Raw genomic sequence first — 17,674 nt, 5'->3', positions numbered from 1 at the left:
TGAACGGAGCATTGTGTTAGCATATCATAGTATAGAGATACTGAAAGCCCGCCAGTTCCATTTTATAGAGAATGCTCATAGCATTCATCCATCCATTCGCATATGTACGCTCTAAGAAAGGAGTAAAAAGGGAGCAAGCTGCCACTGCTTTTTATAAAAGGAAATGCACCAGAGGACAGCTTATTACCTTTTACTCCAATATAGGTGTGTTCGTGTTTAATTAAAGTGCACGCAGCAGTGGCGGGCACCTTGGACTAATTGAGGGCGTCTTCTACCAAATGTCGGAGGAGGTGAGGAGAGTACAGAGTACTTGGTAGAAAGACAGCGCAAAAAAACCGACAACCAAAGGGGAGGACAAGACACAAAAGAACGCTACTATCAACTGATTTATTTGTCATCAAGTCACATTTATAAAACCAGTCAGTCACATCACATGTCACAATGCGGTGCCAGCTATCTTCGGCTAACAGATATGAAAGGATTTATCACTTATTCAGCTGTAAAAGTAGCTATAGCCAGATACAGATTGCAAAAAATTCAGGGGGGCACTTTGTTGACCTAAAGTGCGGTGAGGCGAAAGCCTTAAAGGTGCACTGAAGAGGATTCTGAACTTGTCTTTTTGCCGCGGGAACTCGATCTACACGTTCTTAGCATTCTTAGAAACTGCAACTTATTGCCCTGTATGGCCGATTTCCCTAATTAAATCGAATTAACGTCCGGCTCCCGCTTTTTTTTTTGAATTCTGCCTCGTACGATGGGCGGAGTCGACCAACGCGTGAAGTTCCTTTCAGCCAGCTCCGTGGAGGCTTTGCTTTCGCTTTATTTTGTTTTTTAGGTTTCCATGAATAAATAGTTTCATTCGCAGATAATATAGCCGCAAAATAAGCCCGCAGAAATAAAAATACGCGCGGACTATTTGCTACTACGGACTACTACGTATTACTCCGCCGATGGCAGAGCGGCAAGCCGCCACGGGACTGGGTGAAAGGCACTCCACGCGTTGGTCGACTCCGCCCACCGTACGAGGCAGAATTTAAAAAAAAGGGCGGGAGCCGGACGTTCATTCGATTTAATTAGGGAAATTGGCCACACAGGGCAATAAGTCCCAGTTTCTAAGAATGCTAGGAACGTGTAGATCGAGTTCCCGCGGCAAAAAGACAAGTTCAGATTCCTCTTCAGTGCACCTTTAAGCGCGCTGTTGCTGCTTGCGTCACTGATGTCCCGACAGCGTCTTGCAACGCTGCCAAGGAGTCCACAGAATGCCATCGCCTGTTCGGTTCTACGCCTTGCTCGTCGGTAAATTGTTTTTTGAGGAAAGGAAATGTTGTCTCGCATACCTCGGTGGACACCTGAACTTCGCCGTAACGGGAAGGGAGGAATATGGGAGCGCACGAAGACACCGTATTCACTTATAGACGCGCCTTTGTTCATTCCAAACTATCGAGCTGGCATGGCGGAGTGGTTAGCATGCTCGTCTCGCACTCCTGAGACCGGGGTTCGATTTCCGAACTCGACCAATTTCCTACTCGGTTTTATTTAATTATCTCGCCTGACTAGAAATGTTAATTAGGCTAATTGGGGGATTAAGCAATTAACCAAACTCATTCTCACTTAGAGTATCACTATACGATCCCTTTATTTGGTTGCACGGTTACAAGCCAAAGTACAATTGGCCCCGTTGGAAATTTGCGCACTGTGACGTCACGACCGTTTCGACCAATTGAAAAGCGTGACATTTCTGTCGACAACTCCTGCTTACAACGATGAGGCATTAAAGGCTTCCGCCTTAAAATTAAGCGATGACTTACCATTGCGGGACTCGGGATGGCGATGGCTATGTCGTTCCCGTTCACACTTTCCCGGCAAACCTGGCATGGCCGCCCGCTGGGGTCGACGAGTCTGGCTTGGATTCGCACGTTGCCGTGGCCGTTTCGCTTCACGTGCGCCACCGTCGAGTTGCCGACGTCGGCGTCCACTTGAAACTTCGTCTCCAGCACGCCCTCGAACTCTTCCTCGGCCTCCATCAACTGTTGTGGGACGAGAACGTGGCGAAGAAAGAGCAAAAGGAATGCAGCCAGCCTCGACAGTGGAAGCAGAGCTAACGAATATATGGGCAAAAAAGTAAAGAAGGAATTTTAAGTGCAGCGACTGTTGGCCTTTATTTTGCGCGCGCATTCCGTAGTCGTCAGTCATATTCATTTCTAACAGCGAGGTAAGATTTGGTCTATGGGGGTTTACCATTTATTACAAAACTCTCAGGTTTGGTTTGGTTTATTAGGGTTTAACGTCCCAAAGCAACTAAGGCTATGAGGGACGGCGTAGTGGAGGGCTCCGGAAATTTAGACCACCTGGGGTGCTTTAACGCGAACTGACGTCGCACAGTACACGGGCCTCTAAAATTTCGCCTCCATCGAAATTCGGCCGCCGCGGCCGGGATCGAACCCGCGTCTTTCGGGTCAGCAGCCGAGCGCCGTAAGCACTGAGCCACCGCGGCGGGGCGCAAAACTCTCAAGCGGTACAAAAAAAAAAGTGTGAGCGGAAGCCCACACCAAACCAGAGGTTATCGCAGGCGAACCAATTGAGAATAAAATAAAAGGGGCCAACGCCCAAGAGAAAAGTGAAGAAAACCGATAAGAAGAAGAAAAGAAAACCGATTAAGAAAAACGCACCCGCCGTGGTGGCTCAGTGGTAAGGCGCTCGTCTACAGGGCCGGAGTACCCGGGTTCGAACCCGACCGTGGCGGCCGCGTTTCGATGGAGGCGAAACGCAAGAGGCGCCCGTGTGCTGTGCTTAAAGGGGCTGCGAAACACTGCCTGGGGGAATACCGGCTATACTTCAGGTGGGTTATTTATGTCACACAGATGCTGACTTAAAAAGAATTACAGGAATCGATGCACAGGAACGGGAGTTATTCAGTGAAGAAATTTCAAAATACAAGCAAACAAAACGCTGCCCTCAACTCGATTTTGGCGGGGCTTCCCACTCCTATTTCGCTCTCCCAATGACCGCACCTGGCGCAACCAATCAAAACAGCCAGCCAGAGCACGTCGCGGAAGTTTGTACTCCATGGTTGCCTGCTCTCTGTAACTCGTTCTTGCTGAAACTGGCAGCGTTGTTTCCATGCCAGAGCGCCCCTGGTGGTGTATTTTTATTTTACTTGCTTTGCAGGGCTTTTATCTAAGACAAACAAGTTGTTTTTGCTGATCTAATATAAAACGCAGACAGGTGACAAAATGTCTCTATTTATTCACACAATTTGCAGAATATTTACTGTTTGTCCGATCATCAAGCTCGCGCCAGGTGATGTCATATCCGCTGCTAAAAACCCGCCACTGTGTGGCGACACCATCAGAGCCATGAAGCTGTTTTTGGGAGGACATTAAAATATTAAAAAAACGGAATACACGCGGTATTACCGACGCTAATAGCACCATTATAACTCACTGTATGCAATCAACAGGCAAAACAGTTAACTAAGATTGTGTTTCTGGGCCCCTTTAAAGAACCCCAGGTGGTCGAAATTTCCGGAGCCCTTCACTACGACGTCTCTCATAGCCTGAGTCGCTTTGAGACTTTAAACCGCATAAACCAAACCAAAAGGGCTTAGACATATACTGCGGTGGCGGGCTTCCACTGAAGCCAATATATTACGACGACAGCGTCCCTTACAGAGCTATAGCGCTGTAATGTATTGGCTTCAGCGGAAGCCCGCCTCCGCAGTACACGTCTAAGCCCTTTTTGTATAAGAGGGAACAGCAGCCATGAAAAGCACACAGGCTCTGCTAAAAGAAGTGCGACGAAGAGGCAGTTCCCTATTGCATAACAGGTTACCCTACTACAGGTCTCGAGTAGCATGCTAGGCTAACAACCAGGCAGACCTCTCCTGTATTTATTAAAGTCTCTCTATACTGCAGGAGTAGCACGTACTAGCAGCCGCCATGTTTTTTAAGTGTATTACGTACATGATCCCTTTGGTGCTGTTTTTGCGTGCATGAGCTAAATGTTGCTGTTTGCATTGCTAGCAGCTATACAAGTCCCCGATGGCTCAGACCATGATCGAATTGTACGGGCCAACTCATCAAGCGTACCGTGTGGGTCCGCGCAGTGCTGTCGCTCTGGCTCGTGGTCGAAGAAACGAAGGCGCTCTCGAGTTCGAGCGCCAAGTTCCCCTGGAGGTCGCGGAAGGCGAACGCCTTCCCCCGTGTCTTGGTGGCCAGTGCCTCGAGCTTGGCGTCAGCCGTGGCTCCCAGCGCCAGGGTGCTGACGACCACCTTCGACGCGACGACGTCTGGCAGCATGTCGGCGATGGTCGGGTCTTCGTTCTCTTCTCCGTCGGTCATGAGGACGATGAACGCGCCTTCCGGAGTTTCCTTGCTGGTTGTCAGGATCTGGAAATAATTAATATTTATTGATGCATGAATACTAAATCAAAACAGCCTGGATGTCGCCACTGCTCCGTACCAGCTTAAACCAAAAGCTGGCACTATATATAAAAATTCGCTGTTTTGTAGCGTGAGCAACATTGCCCCCAGTCTCGCCGTTTCGCGTGCTCTCTTGCACGACCATACTGCGCATGCTCGAGGAGCAACTGACGTCACTACGTACAGCTGGCGTGCCTCGCCAAGCGCGCTCGCCTTCCTTTCCTTAAAATGATCGGAGTGACTGACGCCAACGCCAATGAACACAACGAACGCCGATGACCTATGGCTTCAGCGCCGCGTTTCTGGCACAACCTTGCAGTTTCTGGCACAACCTTGTAAATGCCTGCAGCCCACATCTCTCTCTCATTACCCCCACGTACCTATAAGCACGATTCAGGCGTCCACTTACCCAGGGAGCCATTATGAGCACTTCCTTTCCTTAAAATGATCGGAGTGGAAAACGTTGTCAACGCCAATCAACACAACTAACGCCGACAGCTTATATGGCTTCAGCGCCGTGTTTCTGGCACAACCTTGTCAATGACAACGCTTTCAGCGCACACCTGTCACTACCGCCACTGATCTTAAAGCACGGTTGAGGTGTCCACTGTTCCGAGAGGGCAGTTATGCGTCTTATCTCTGGTTCAGGTGTCCGCCGAGATGTGGAGACCTCGCCCTCAAATCACGCTACGTATATCCTGGCATAGCAGAGCTAAGCCACTGCCAATTTTTTTTTTTTTTGGTATTGATGCGAAGTATATTGTGACGGAATAGAAGAAGGCGAAGCGGGCAGATATCCTGTATTTGTTTTTTGAGGCAACATAGTGTATACTGCAGCCCTACCCCTATCCTTTTGTTCTATCGCTCCCCCTTCCTTTCCCTCTCCCTATCCTTTTATTCCCGCTAGCCACAGCTCAGGTGCTTCAGGTTTCGATGGCAGGTGCAGTGGCTAGCAACATCTGTTGCTTCAATTTTTATTTTTTGTTGCCAATACATAGCCACTAACAAGCGGGCCGCAGCACTCGCTCTAGGCACGCAGCCGTCAAATCATGTCATCACCATGCGTCATGCCGTTCTGTTTTCATCAGCTTGCCGTCCCATATAGGATAGGATAGGTTAACTTTATTTAGCTCTAGCGCAGGTGCTTTTATGCGGTCAGATGAGTCCATCTCCGCAGCGGTCGGTTGCCCCTATTCCAGGGCACCGCTGGATGCTGCCGTCAGCTGAGCTCGCCGTATCAGACCGATCTGGTCATCGCGGCAGTCGCTGGAGAGCAGACCCTCCTATTGCTCCGCACTTGGGTTTGGTATAACTGGAACGATGTCGAGTTTTTGACATCCCCGTGGTATGTGATACAGTGTAGGTTTTACATGGCACCACGGACAATTGTATGCGTAAAGTGTGGGGTGAATTTTACTTAGTGTGATTAGGTTTGGATATGACCCCGTTTGCAGTTGTCTACTCGGATATGTAGTTTGAGTTATAATCTTATAGGGAGTAAAAGGTTTACGCAAGTGCGGCGGGTTAGGTTTCCTTTACCCACGGGGCAGACAGCGTTACTCAATCATTGCACTTTTAGTTCCATCGGACGGCCGCAACCCCTGGTGGGCTCAGGGCGCACAGTTCGTCGAAAAGATGAGAGCTATGCACTTTTGACATAGAACATTGTTCGCTTGGAGGGACTGTCACCATTTAAGAGAGGGCGAACACACCAACAGAAATGAACCGTCGCTGTGGCTTGGCAGCTTCGGCGTTTGGCTGCCGAACCCAAGCTCGTGGGATCAAACTCTGGCCTCGACTGCTTCATTTCTATGAAAGCGGAATACTAAAGGCTCCCTCCTGCTCTGCGACGTCAGTGCACGTTAAAGAACCTCGGATGGTCGTATACTTGGTCCGGTGCACTCTGCTATACGGCATCATTCTAAGCCCACATGCGGCTTGGCGATATTGAACCTCTGGTTTATTGTGGTTTAACGTCCCAAAGCGATTCAGGATATGAGAGACACCGTAGTGAAGGGCTCCGGAACATCAGATCACCTGGGCTTCTTTAACGTCCACTGACATCGCACACTACACGGGCCTCTAGAATTTCGCCTCCATCGAAATTCAACCCAGCACGAATAAGAATGGGGTGGAGCGCATACGGCACGTTCTCTCAGATCACGAATGATAGTTTACCTATATTCCGCAAGAGAAAACTATGCAGCTGCTGCATACGGGGCAGAAACGTGGAGGCTAACGAAAAAGGTTCAGGTAAAGTTAGAGACAATGCTGTGAGCTATGGAAAGAAAAATGAAAGGTGTCACGTTAACAGACCTAAAGCGGGTGCAGTGAGTGAGACAACAAACGCGGGTTAATGACATCATAGTGAAAATCTAGAGGAAGAAATTTGCTCGGGCAGGGCGTGTAATGCGTAGGCAAGATAACCGATGATCCTTAAGAGTAACGGACTTTGTTCCAAGAGAAGGCAAGCCTAGCAGAGAGCGGCACAAAGTTAGGTGGGCGGATGAGATTAAGTTTATGGGGGCAAGGTGGCCACAGCTGACAAAGGGCAAAATTAGTTGGAGAGACAGGGAAGAGGCCTTGTCCGTGCAGTGGCCGTAGTCAGGCTATTGACGATGATGAGCGAGAAGGAAAAAAAAAATCAAGATGACAACATTTCGGCGGTATTATTGGGCCTCTGCAACCAAAAATACTACAAGCAAATAGGTACATGCGAAGTTTCGTGCGTGAGCACATTTACTTTTTTAGTTCTAGAGCAGCATCAGACATCACTGGCAGGATCTTGCGCTCATGTCGCATTGCAATGAAGCCTAAACCAGTCCTTAAAAACTGGTTTAGGCTTTTTTTAGCTTTTTTTTTACTACACCTATCTGCTTTTGGTATCCTTTATGCCTGTTCTGGCAAGCATATATAGATAAATGTCTGTTTTCCTGAATAAACCCCAGTGGATAGTTTGCGGCTGTCCCGCCTTCTTTCTTGTGAATGTCCCATATGAACGTCCCATATTTGCCTTCATTCAGACTATGAACGCTTCGTTGTTTACTACCAATTAGAGTTTCTTGGGCCTAGTCGTGCAGTTCCTAGCAGCTTTTAGCCCTTGAATCTCTCCGGGATGTACCCTGTTTCCTGAAAAAATAAAGTGCATTGAATTGAAAGAACGAGCAGTTAACAAGCGGAAGCAGCGCAACGCTGCTTAGCAAAAACGACCACAGGTGGCGCAATCAGTGCTGGGCTCATCGCGTATAAGAACAAACCTGTTCTTCCATCCTATTCAGCGCACTGCATGCACATAAATAGATTCAAGTTTTGCTAATATCACCCATGTCATCGCACACATCATTCTAGGCAGAGACGCGAGTCGCACTGTAGTCATATATGCAGCGGACAAAGAGCCTGCAGAATGCTATTTGGGGGAGAAAAAAGTTAATTGAAAGAAAAACGAGAAAGAAAGTGGGCTCACTTTCAGTGCACTCTCCAGGCCACATCCGATGCAGGTGCCTCCGTCGACGTGGAGCCTTGTTATAGCGTCCAGGAATCCCTGTCTCGTGTTAGCGTTCACAGGCATTAGCGTATGGACCACCCTGGCAGTGTAACTGAACGCAATGATGGCCAGTCGCCGGGAGCCGTCCTCGATGTCCCCGATGTACCGCTTTGCCGCTTCTTGTAGAAATACAATGCGATCGTAGACCTGCAAAACGCGGGAGCGAATTCATCTGAAATTTGCCGAGAAAAATGATCTACGGTTTACGAGCGTTTAACGTCCCAAAGGGACTCGGGCTATGAGGGACGCCGTAGTGAAGGGCTCCGAAAATTTCGACCACCTGGGGTTCTTTAACGTGCACTGACATCGCACAGTGCACGGGCCTCGAGAATTTCGCCTCCATTGAAAACAGGCCTCCGACATGGACAGATGGGCTAGTTGGTAAGGTTCATTAAAAGCCTGGCACGAAAAAAAATTCCAGCTCTATCTGTTGAAAAGACAGAAGGCGAGTTACGAGGAAGAATGCATCGGATCAGTCTAAAGTTTGGCTGAATTTTTGAGCGCATTGATTGACAACAGGAAGATATGTAGGCGTGGTGTCATAGTTATAGGGCGATGTGTATCTCTTCACAGTCAACTAAAGAACCGACAAAAAAAGCCTGTGCTCACGCTCATGCTTCCCGAAACGTCCAGCACCAGTACCACGCGCTGGACGAGGTCTTCGTCCTGCTGTGCTTCATCGAAGGTCACCTCGATACGCTTGGACACGTCTGGTCTTGGGAGGCTGGAGTAAGGAAACAACACGCAATCATTCCTTCCTTCCTTCGCTCACTCGCTCGATCGTTTGTTCATTTATGAAGATTCTTCTGAACCTCCAAAGATTAATCCGTGCAGCAAAACTCGGGCAGGCACCTTTAATTGATAGGTTCTCGTAGCCAGTGAACCCGCATCTGGGTTGGCACTTTCTTCGGAAGTGCAGCCGTTTTTTTTTTCTTATTTCCTCGAGTGTCAATGACAAGTGTACTTTCATTTCAGCGTCGAATTTCCAAAAGCCCTAAAGCGATCACGCATCTCAAAAGCTGTACTTCGAGATTACTTACCCATAAGTCGCTTGCTAGCATAGTTAGGGAACAATCGTTGACTGCTTGATCATGGAGTTGTCTCTTTCAGATTGTTTCGATGTGTTCATCCAAGGAGCGCGTCCAGGTGAAGACCTTCTCGAGCTTCTCATGAGAGAAGTGAGAGGGAATTCCTAAAACCACCACTTCTTTCTTGCCGAAGTTAGGAGCTTAAAAGGACGCTGAGGCCAAATTGAAGGTGGCCTTTATTCATATATTATCCCGTTATAACAAAAAAGATGCTTTCACTGCTTTTTTTTTTACGCTACAAAAGGTCCAAAAGTAAAATACAGGCGCCACCATCACCAGCCGTGTCCGCAGGTAAACTACGGCACATACAGTTTTTTAGGTGCTGACACAAGGGGCTGGACTACATCGACATTCATTCAAAACGGAGCTCATAGAGTTCTTTTAGGCGCAGACATCAAAACGTTGAGTTAGGCAGCGGGAACATTTTCAAAGGAATATTTTCAGCAATAAATACGTCTTTTGCTGTCGGACAAAAATCAAAATAGCCGCAAAAGAGCCATAACACCGATTTTTACTAAGAATAAAAATTGAATGTAGTTGTCCCTGGTGTCCCTTCAGGCGCGAGATCATCATTATCACCAGCCTGACTACGCCCACTGCAGGGCAAAGGCCTCTCCCATGCCTCTCCAATAAACCCTGTCCTTCGCCAGTTGCGGTCACCGTATTCCCGCAAATTTCTTAATATCATCCGCCCACCTAACTTTCTGCCGCCCCTTGCCACGCTTGCTTAAAGACCAGTGGTTATCTTGCCTTCGCATTACATGCCCTGCCCAAGCCCACTTCTTCCTCTTGATTTCGACTAGGATGTCATTAACCCACGCTTGTTCTCTCACCCACTCCACCCGCTTCCGATCTCTTAATGTTACACCTATCATTTTTCTTCCCATAGCTCGCTGCTTTGTCCTTAACTTAAGCTGAACCCTCTTTGTTCGCCTCCACGTTTCTGCCCCATAAGTGAGTACCGGTAAGATACGAATACAGCTGTTGTATACCTTTCTCTTGACGGATATTGGTAAACTGCCATTCATGACCTGAGAGAACTTGCCACATGCGCCCCCCCCCCCCCCCCCCCCCATTCTTACATTCTTATTCTTCTAGTTATTTCCCTCTCATGATCCGGATCAGCTGTCACTACCTGCCCCATAAAAAGATATATTCACCTACTACTTCCAGCACCTCGCCACCAATTGCTGTTCTCTTGCTAGACTGTTGAATATTACTTTGGTTTTCTGCATGTTAATTTTTAGCCCCACTGCTCTGCTCTGCCTGTCTAATTCATTGATCATGCTTTGCAGTTCATGTCCTGAGTGACTTAGCACGGCAATGTCATCAGCGAATCGCAGATTACGTAGGTATTCTCCATTAACTCTTATCCCCAACTGTTCCCATTTCAGGCCCCGGAATACCTCCTGTAAACAGGCAGTGAATAGCATAGGCGAGATTAGCAGCGTTAAATATGTGCTTCGACATCACTGGTTTCAACCAAAGAGGTACTGACGAGCACTGCAGTGAAGGCATAACATTCATTACGTAAGTCACTTTCCATTACGAATACCTTGCCCCAGGAATATCTGAAAAAGTTCGCAATGTCTGGACACTGATTCCAACTTAATAGGAACATGCTATGGATGTCCCAGACAGGTACATCCCAAGTAGGCGAGCCCAATGAGACCACCTTGGGCTTTGTTCCGGCACAGTCGATCGGCAACTACCGCGATTTCTCGACTCCCGTATGGCTTGTTATGGCAAAGCGAAAGTATAAAATTTTGTCGAGCTGTCAGTCGTTATGAGGTGTTCATGCGATCACCATTCAGGCCGGCGTTCGTCTCGCAATATGAGCCCAACGCAACTACGACCTCGACAGTGCAGCAGAGGCTGAGGTAACAGGACGCAGATATCACTCTTTGCGTGGGACGTCCCGGGCACCTTTCTCGAAACCTCACTGGAGCATCTGATCGTCCACATCAGATATACGTGGGATATTCCTGGGACGTAACTTTTTTTTTTGCTGGGCTCCAGGGTGACTAAACTGGGCATTAATAGATTCTCATACGTTTTGTTTTCGTTAGTTGTACCCTACGAGACAATTCAACAGTCCTGTCGTCTCATAACTCTAATAACCTCATAGCTTCGTTTCGTGGATTAGCATACTTGCCTATTTTCAACACGACGTGCACTTGCTGGGCTCTTCGGTCAGGGAAGGATTCATAGCGGATTGTCACCGCCGTAGTTTAAATGCAACCCTGTCTTTCTCTACCTTAGTTTTCAGGATGTGGTGTCTTTCTCGACAGTTGTTGCTTCTTGTACGAAACAGCATGTGCGTGTTTTTAAAACTCAAACTAGTCAGTCCCACACACAAAAAAAGAACATTCCGCAGCCGTCACTTTGCACATTGCTAGAGATACAAGGATATTCTTCGACAAAATAATTTCTTGAAATAGACGCCACGTCATTTAACTCGGTGTCTGAAGAAGGCTGTGCGTAAAATTTAACGTGATTTAAGAGGCCGTTTTTTTATCCTTGTGAGCGATATAGGGATTGGAACTATATTCGATGTAGTTGAATTTTTTATTACTCTGAAACATGTGTTCAAATAAGCTTTCATACATGCCTCAATTTCTTTTTTGATGAGAAATCTTAATTTGTCCCGAGAAGCAACCTATATTCTTGGTGAATGAGTTCTTAATTAATTGGAGTAAGGAAACTCGAAGAAAATACTGCGTGGTGATCCGTACTGAAGTTTCTGTACACGTCACCGCGCTTCTAGATTTTATAAGTAGCCTTATTATATTCTACAACAGCTGAACAAAAGTAAATAAGGCTTTCACAGACCCATCATAGCTATTGTGAATGTACAAATCTTGGAAGCAGTCGTGAATATTATTACTCGTATTCTGACAGTTAACAGTATACGCGAGAAGTCGCACTGATATTACTTCTGACCGGCAGCTGCCAGCGCCACCCCACTCACTTTTTGAAGTCCTCGTTTTTGCTGATAACATCCCAGGTGGACTGTTGTTTGCAGAGGTCGTTCTGCTTGTTCGGGGCGTAAGGGTAGTGGTGGCGTGGTCCATCCATGTTGTCACAGAACTGACTCACCTATAACGTTATCAGTTTACAAGTTTAGAGAGAAAGACAAAAAAGAAAGTTGGCAGGGTAATAAGAAGCGTATTCTCGTTGGCAAACATGCACTGAGAAAAAAGAAAGATGGCATGTAAGATGGAAAAAGAAAGAGAGGGTTGGAGTGAGGAGCGAGGACATCAGGTAAGGACATGCATGCTGCAGAGTCACAATCTGTCGCACAAGTCCGTCGGTCTCAGGAATCGAAGCAGTTCTTGGAAACGCCGGCACCCCAATAACCCAAAATTTCAGAGGCACTTAATTCTATTAAGTGTTGGCAATTTGTTAGCATTATTAGCTCTTGATGCGTTTACCGCAAGTGAGGTCAATTCTTGTCTGGTAACATCTCTTTCCTCCAGCCAGTGAGAATGCTCCCGTCTGGTGACGTCACTTTCCTCGAGCCAATGGCAGTGATTCGATCTGGTGACGTCATTTCCCTCCAGCTAATGTGAATGTTCCAATTTGTAGACGTCACTTCGCTCCAACCAATGGGCGGATTTTATGACCGGCGACATCTTTTGGCCCCATGCGGCTTCTAATGCTATCGAATTAATAATCACTAATCATGAATTCGGGAGAAATTTCTGTTCACTGTCTATATACAGCTCCTCTATGACACAAATTGCAGTTAGATCAAGACAAAACGCCATAAACGGGGCAGACATAGCGCATGATACCACCTTCTCTATATTTCAATATGATTGCCCTGTAGGCTTCCTAGCCACCACCCCCTTCGTTGCTTTGCTTCAGACACTAAACCAGCTGTTGTAAACTATAAGCCCTTTCAAACAGAACGGATGACGCCGCATTTCATGCACAAATAAGTAAGTGAAAACTTCTTACATTGGCGACGTAGGGCATGAACATGATGGAAGACTCGACGGGGTCGTGTTTCGGCTGGTTGATGGTCACCACGCAGTCGTCGAGAAGGCGGCACTTTTCGTCGATCGAGCACTTCGTCCCGTTTGCCCTTTTCGCGGTGAAGACGATTCTGTTCGAACAAGCATTCAGCCGTACCTGACAAGGGAATTCGCACGCAAGTTGAAATATCGATGAACACGTATGACACGTCAAGAATGCAATGCAAATAAAAGCAATCATGTTCTGATTTTTTCTCCTTCTTTAAGTACAGTTCAATTGCTACTGAGTTGGCTAGAAGGAATCCCTGATAAACGAAAGAACTAAACTGATTTATTAATTTCAATTCCACCCTTACAGCTGATATATTGTGTTTACTAACTAAGCAACGTAATAACTTTTATGTGTCGGCTGACTTTGAACAAACGAACTCGTTCATGCCACATGCAGCTTATGTTGGCAACGTCAAAGCCTTTGCCAGAAAAGGTTTAGATCGGGTCTACATTTGTTTTAAAAGCGAACACCTTTAACGAAAGTCGACAGGTTGTGTTTGCAATGCGGAGTCACTGGCGCTCCTAAGTACTGAAAACTATATCCAACCAACCTATCCAGATTAACTCGCTCCTTCACAAGAGAGAGCATGAAAGTGTGTCCAAGATATCTGCGTCCCACCTACGAAAATGACCTACGTCACGTAACCACGGAAAAGAGGCGAGGTCTGGTGCCCTAGGTGCTAACAATTATAGCCGCCTTTGGAAAATTAAGGGACCGGGTTGGTCGCGGTACGTTGGGATTTCGATTTAAACCCTCGGTGTCCTCCAGAACCTTCTTGTAATGTAGTTGTTTTCCTACTTGTTCTCAATATCTATGTGTAATCAGTTTTTTTTTTTTCAACAACTGCGTGCCGGCAGCAGTGAAGCCTGACGACCCGGTTAGCTCAGTTGGTGCAGCTCTATATACCTGTATATCGTCGGATACAACTTAAGTATGCCGTTCAGCTCCGCCTACATTCAGCCTCCGAGCACAGAATTCCTCCGCGACGAAAAAGTAGTCCGCTGCTTAAACGTTCCTTGTTACGTAAACAAGAAGCTTATGACAAGAAAAAAATTGTGAGCTTTAGAATTTTGATACGTGGTTTGTTTGATACAGTCAAACATTAAAAAGCTGATTTCGTTTACAGTAGCTATTAGCCAGCGGAGTAATACAGAAAGCCGCGGACCGCTGCCCAGGGTTAGCAACTGCTGTTTTTTTTTTTTTAAGTTGTATCCTACTATAGCTCTCCTTTGTAGCCGTGGGGCTGCTCTTAGGTAGAGGTCAGGGAGTAATTACTCCCTTATTAACCCTTCCCATCTTTGTTTGACTTGAGTGCCATTTCCCTTACGTCTCACCTTTTCCCTGTGACAGTAAGTGAGGGGGTACTTGCTGTCATCGCGGCTGCCGTACTCGTCGAACACGCCGTACCGGTAGTGGGCCCACTCATGCACGAACACGTACGCTGCGAATGTGAGAGTCGTCCAAGCGCAGTCTTAAGCTTAGCAAGGCGAAAGCTGTCGTCGTGCACAGCCTATCCAACGTGTCCTCAGTCGAAGTGAGACTCCCCCTGCGTGACCGCTGCTTACTGCAGCTAAGACTAAATTCGTCACCAGAACGCGAGGCGGTCTACGATTAAGATGTTCCGGGTGTCTGTCTCTTGCGTTCCAACCGCATATCGGATACGCTCACACATTGGCTCGTACCTGAATTACTGTAACATATTGTACGTGATATACCACGTGTTCCAAGCCCAAGAAGCCCACCACTGATTTTTAGATGAGCTTTCTTAGGTACAAACCCACATCGTTATACCAGTGTTAGCGCACATTGGAGAACATGGGACTATGCTTACTAGAGTTAATATGACTCACTCTTAGAAATTATTAGAAATTATTACCTATAGCTGACTAACTGTTGCTGTTTGGCGCCTCTTTGCATTTAGAGATTGGTAGTTGGCCGTTAGTAATAGCCGTGGTCAACTTCGGTGTTCTGCCTGGAAAAGCGCTCGTCTTTGGGGCGCGCGCTGCAGAGCCCACCAATCACGTCTTTCCAGTGCGCACGTGACCACGGAGATATGTGTACTGCTGGACGTTCCAGTGCGCACGCAAAAGACGCGCTCTTGAAAGGAATACTAGGTGGAGAGAGGTGAGAGAGTTTGTGAAAACTTTTTGGCAGGCTATTTCGACTAAGTGGGGAATGGACGGGAACAGCATGAAAACAGAAATTTTCTGCCGACACGACAAAGCGAGACAAAGCACACTGCGCGCGCCATTCTCCACTACTCATCGCTTTCGTCGCGGAAATATTTGTTCAACTACACGCCTCCTCTCCCCGAAGTCCCGGTAGTCTCGTGGTAATGTAGCCACCCTACCCACCCGTTCTCAATGCCTCCTCGCCACCTCCGTAGCAGCTTATGATGCTAATACGGAGTCCACCTCGAGCCGTCGTGTGGATGAAGCCCGTCCAAGGTCATCGACCGAAGAGCCCAGGAGAGAAAGATCAGATAACGAATGTAGGGGAGTCTATGGGCGAAAGTAGGGCAGATGTAATTGGAGAAAATAGAGAGGCGTTGTTGCCGACATTAAAAGAATAGACAAACGCAGCGATGCCGCGCCCTCCGTTCCGTATCGAAGCCGCGAAAAACATCGGACACGACAGCCCGTCTAATCGAGTCTGCGTTTCTCGCCCCCCCCCCCCCCCCCCCCCCCCCCGAGCGGCTGCAGCTTGGAAGCTAAATGTTTCGTATGAGGGATCTCAGGCAAGATTCCTTCTGCGGGTAGTTGTAGAAGCAAAATAACAAACCCAAGAACCAGCGCGCGCGGATGGCGCAGCAGCTGGCATTTTTATAACCTTTTATTAATCCTCTCAAGGGAAAGAAAAGAAAAATATAAATGAAAGAGACAGGGAGCCCAATCAGCAGGGGTTTGCAGGGCTTAAAGCCAACGCAAAATAAATTAACAGGGCGCTCGTCGTGCTCGTGGTCGCGAGTCCCGCCATCGACAAAGATCAGTTGACCTCACCGCCGAACAACAAGCCGGTCGGCTGCCAAGGAACGACGGACGGCGTAGGAACGGCGGGCGCTCCCGCAGTAGCGAGAACGGCGCCGTTGAGAACGCGGAGAATGCGAACCGTCAACTTCCGGAACAGCAGTCTTGGACGAGGTTCGTGCTAGGAGTACCGCGCTGGAGCAAGTGCGTAGGAAGTGTGAGCGCGAAGCAGCCGCAGCCGCCTGTTCACACCGATTGTTTAACTATAGGCCTTTGCCTAGTCTAGCCAATTCAATTTATTCCTTCTCAGGCTCTCTGTCCCCCTGGACCTTACCATTGCAGCAGCACGTTATTGCGAAAGCAATACTACTTGCACTTTCCAGGGTGACCACCATCGTGCCGCGGCGGTGAGCACCATTGACCTTCATTTGACCTTGATTGCATTAGTTGGATTAGATTGGATTACATTGTATTACATTAGTTGGATTGAACTGGATTGGACTGGACTGGATTGGATTAGATTAGATTACATTACATTAGATTAGAGTATATTACAATGGATTGGATTCGATTGCATTGCATTGGATTGGATTGAATAGGAGTGGATTGGATTGCATTGGATTGTATTTGAATGGAATGGAATGGATTGGACTGGACTGGACTGGATTGGACTGGACTGGATTGAATTGAATTAGATTAGATTAGATTAGATTAGATTGGATTGAATTCGATTGCATTGGATTGGATTGGATAGGAGTGGAGTGGATTGAATTGCATTGGATTGGATTTGAATAGAATGGATTGGATTGGATGGGATTGGATTGTATAACCGATGCATCACCACAAGTCTAACCACAAGCACCACCACCAGCTACACTACCAGCTGTACCATGGCGTAGGTACGGATATTGCTTTCGCAATTACCGGGCTTAACCAAGCTAAGCCACAGCGAATTTTTTTACCTTTCCTTCAGCAAGCCTCTCCTTCCCATGTCCCAGAAATGCTCACGTGAACACACGTACTTCCACTTCCTAACCAATAATGGCTATCGCCGCAAAAGAACTAAAAGCGAAAACACGGTGCAGGAAACTACTTCAGATACCTGGGTTAAGCGACCGCGTAGCCGTGGAGTTCTCAAGTATGGCCAGGAATCCGGGAGTGAGCTGGATGAAGTCTCCCGGCTGGCCGCACGGCTTCACTTGGTGGGTGAACGGCTGATCTCCGTACTGCTTCGTGGGCAGCTCAATTCGAACGTCGCTCTTGTCGAAGTTGTTTGACGACAGCGCTCGGGCGCTGCTTCTCTTGGGCCACGTCTTGGGAACCTCGATGGTGACCTGCTTGAAGTACACGCGTCCATTGGTGGCCTTGTGGAGGAACTCGGACGAGGACCGGAACAGTGCCTGCACATTGTAATTGGGGTCACGATCCATATAGACTGCGTCGTGAGAAATAAAAACCAAATTTGTCTGCGGTTGATACGCAGGTATTTTCGTAGTACTGCCTTTAGGTTTACAGCCAGTGGTATGCACATTTCCATTCAACTTCCTTTATTTTTTCTTTGCTCTTTTTTTTTCATCTACCTCTCGTTATTCCCCGGTGGCCTGACTACTAATGCCTATTTTC

At 47.5% G+C, this 17,674-nt stretch overlaps 1 protein-coding gene across 3 annotated transcripts in view; it reads right to left on the bottom strand.

The window, feature by feature from the left end:
* LOC149335587 (calcium-activated chloride channel regulator 3A-1-like) overlaps positions 1-17,674 on the bottom strand; it is a 58,752-nt gene that overhangs the window by 36,276 nt on the left and 4,802 nt on the right. For all 3 annotated transcript variants that reach the window (XM_089552183.1, XM_089552181.1, XM_089552182.1), the window contains exons 2-9: positions 17,154-17,451; positions 14,420-14,526; positions 13,017-13,190; positions 12,025-12,152; positions 8,575-8,689; positions 7,885-8,112; positions 4,089-4,388; positions 1,809-2,027 (exon numbers count right to left, since the gene is read on the bottom strand). In XM_089552183.1, coding sequence (XP_089408309.1) covers positions 1,809-2,027; positions 4,089-4,388; positions 7,885-8,112; positions 8,575-8,689; positions 12,025-12,152; positions 13,017-13,190; positions 14,420-14,526; positions 17,154-17,451 — 1,569 coding nt within the window. The remainder of the gene's footprint in view (positions 1-1,808; positions 2,028-4,088; positions 4,389-7,884; positions 8,113-8,574; positions 8,690-12,024; positions 12,153-13,016; positions 13,191-14,419; positions 14,527-17,153; positions 17,452-17,674) is intronic.

This window comes from Amblyomma mixtum, chromosome 7 (assembly GCF_055824585.1).
Source record: "Amblyomma mixtum isolate Tamu chromosome 7, ASM5582458v1, whole genome shotgun sequence".
Classification (NCBI taxonomy): Eukaryota; Metazoa; Arthropoda; class Arachnida; order Ixodida; family Ixodidae; genus Amblyomma; species Amblyomma mixtum.
Note: the sequence above shows the minus strand (reverse complement) of the source record. Positions and strands in the feature narration are given on the sequence as shown.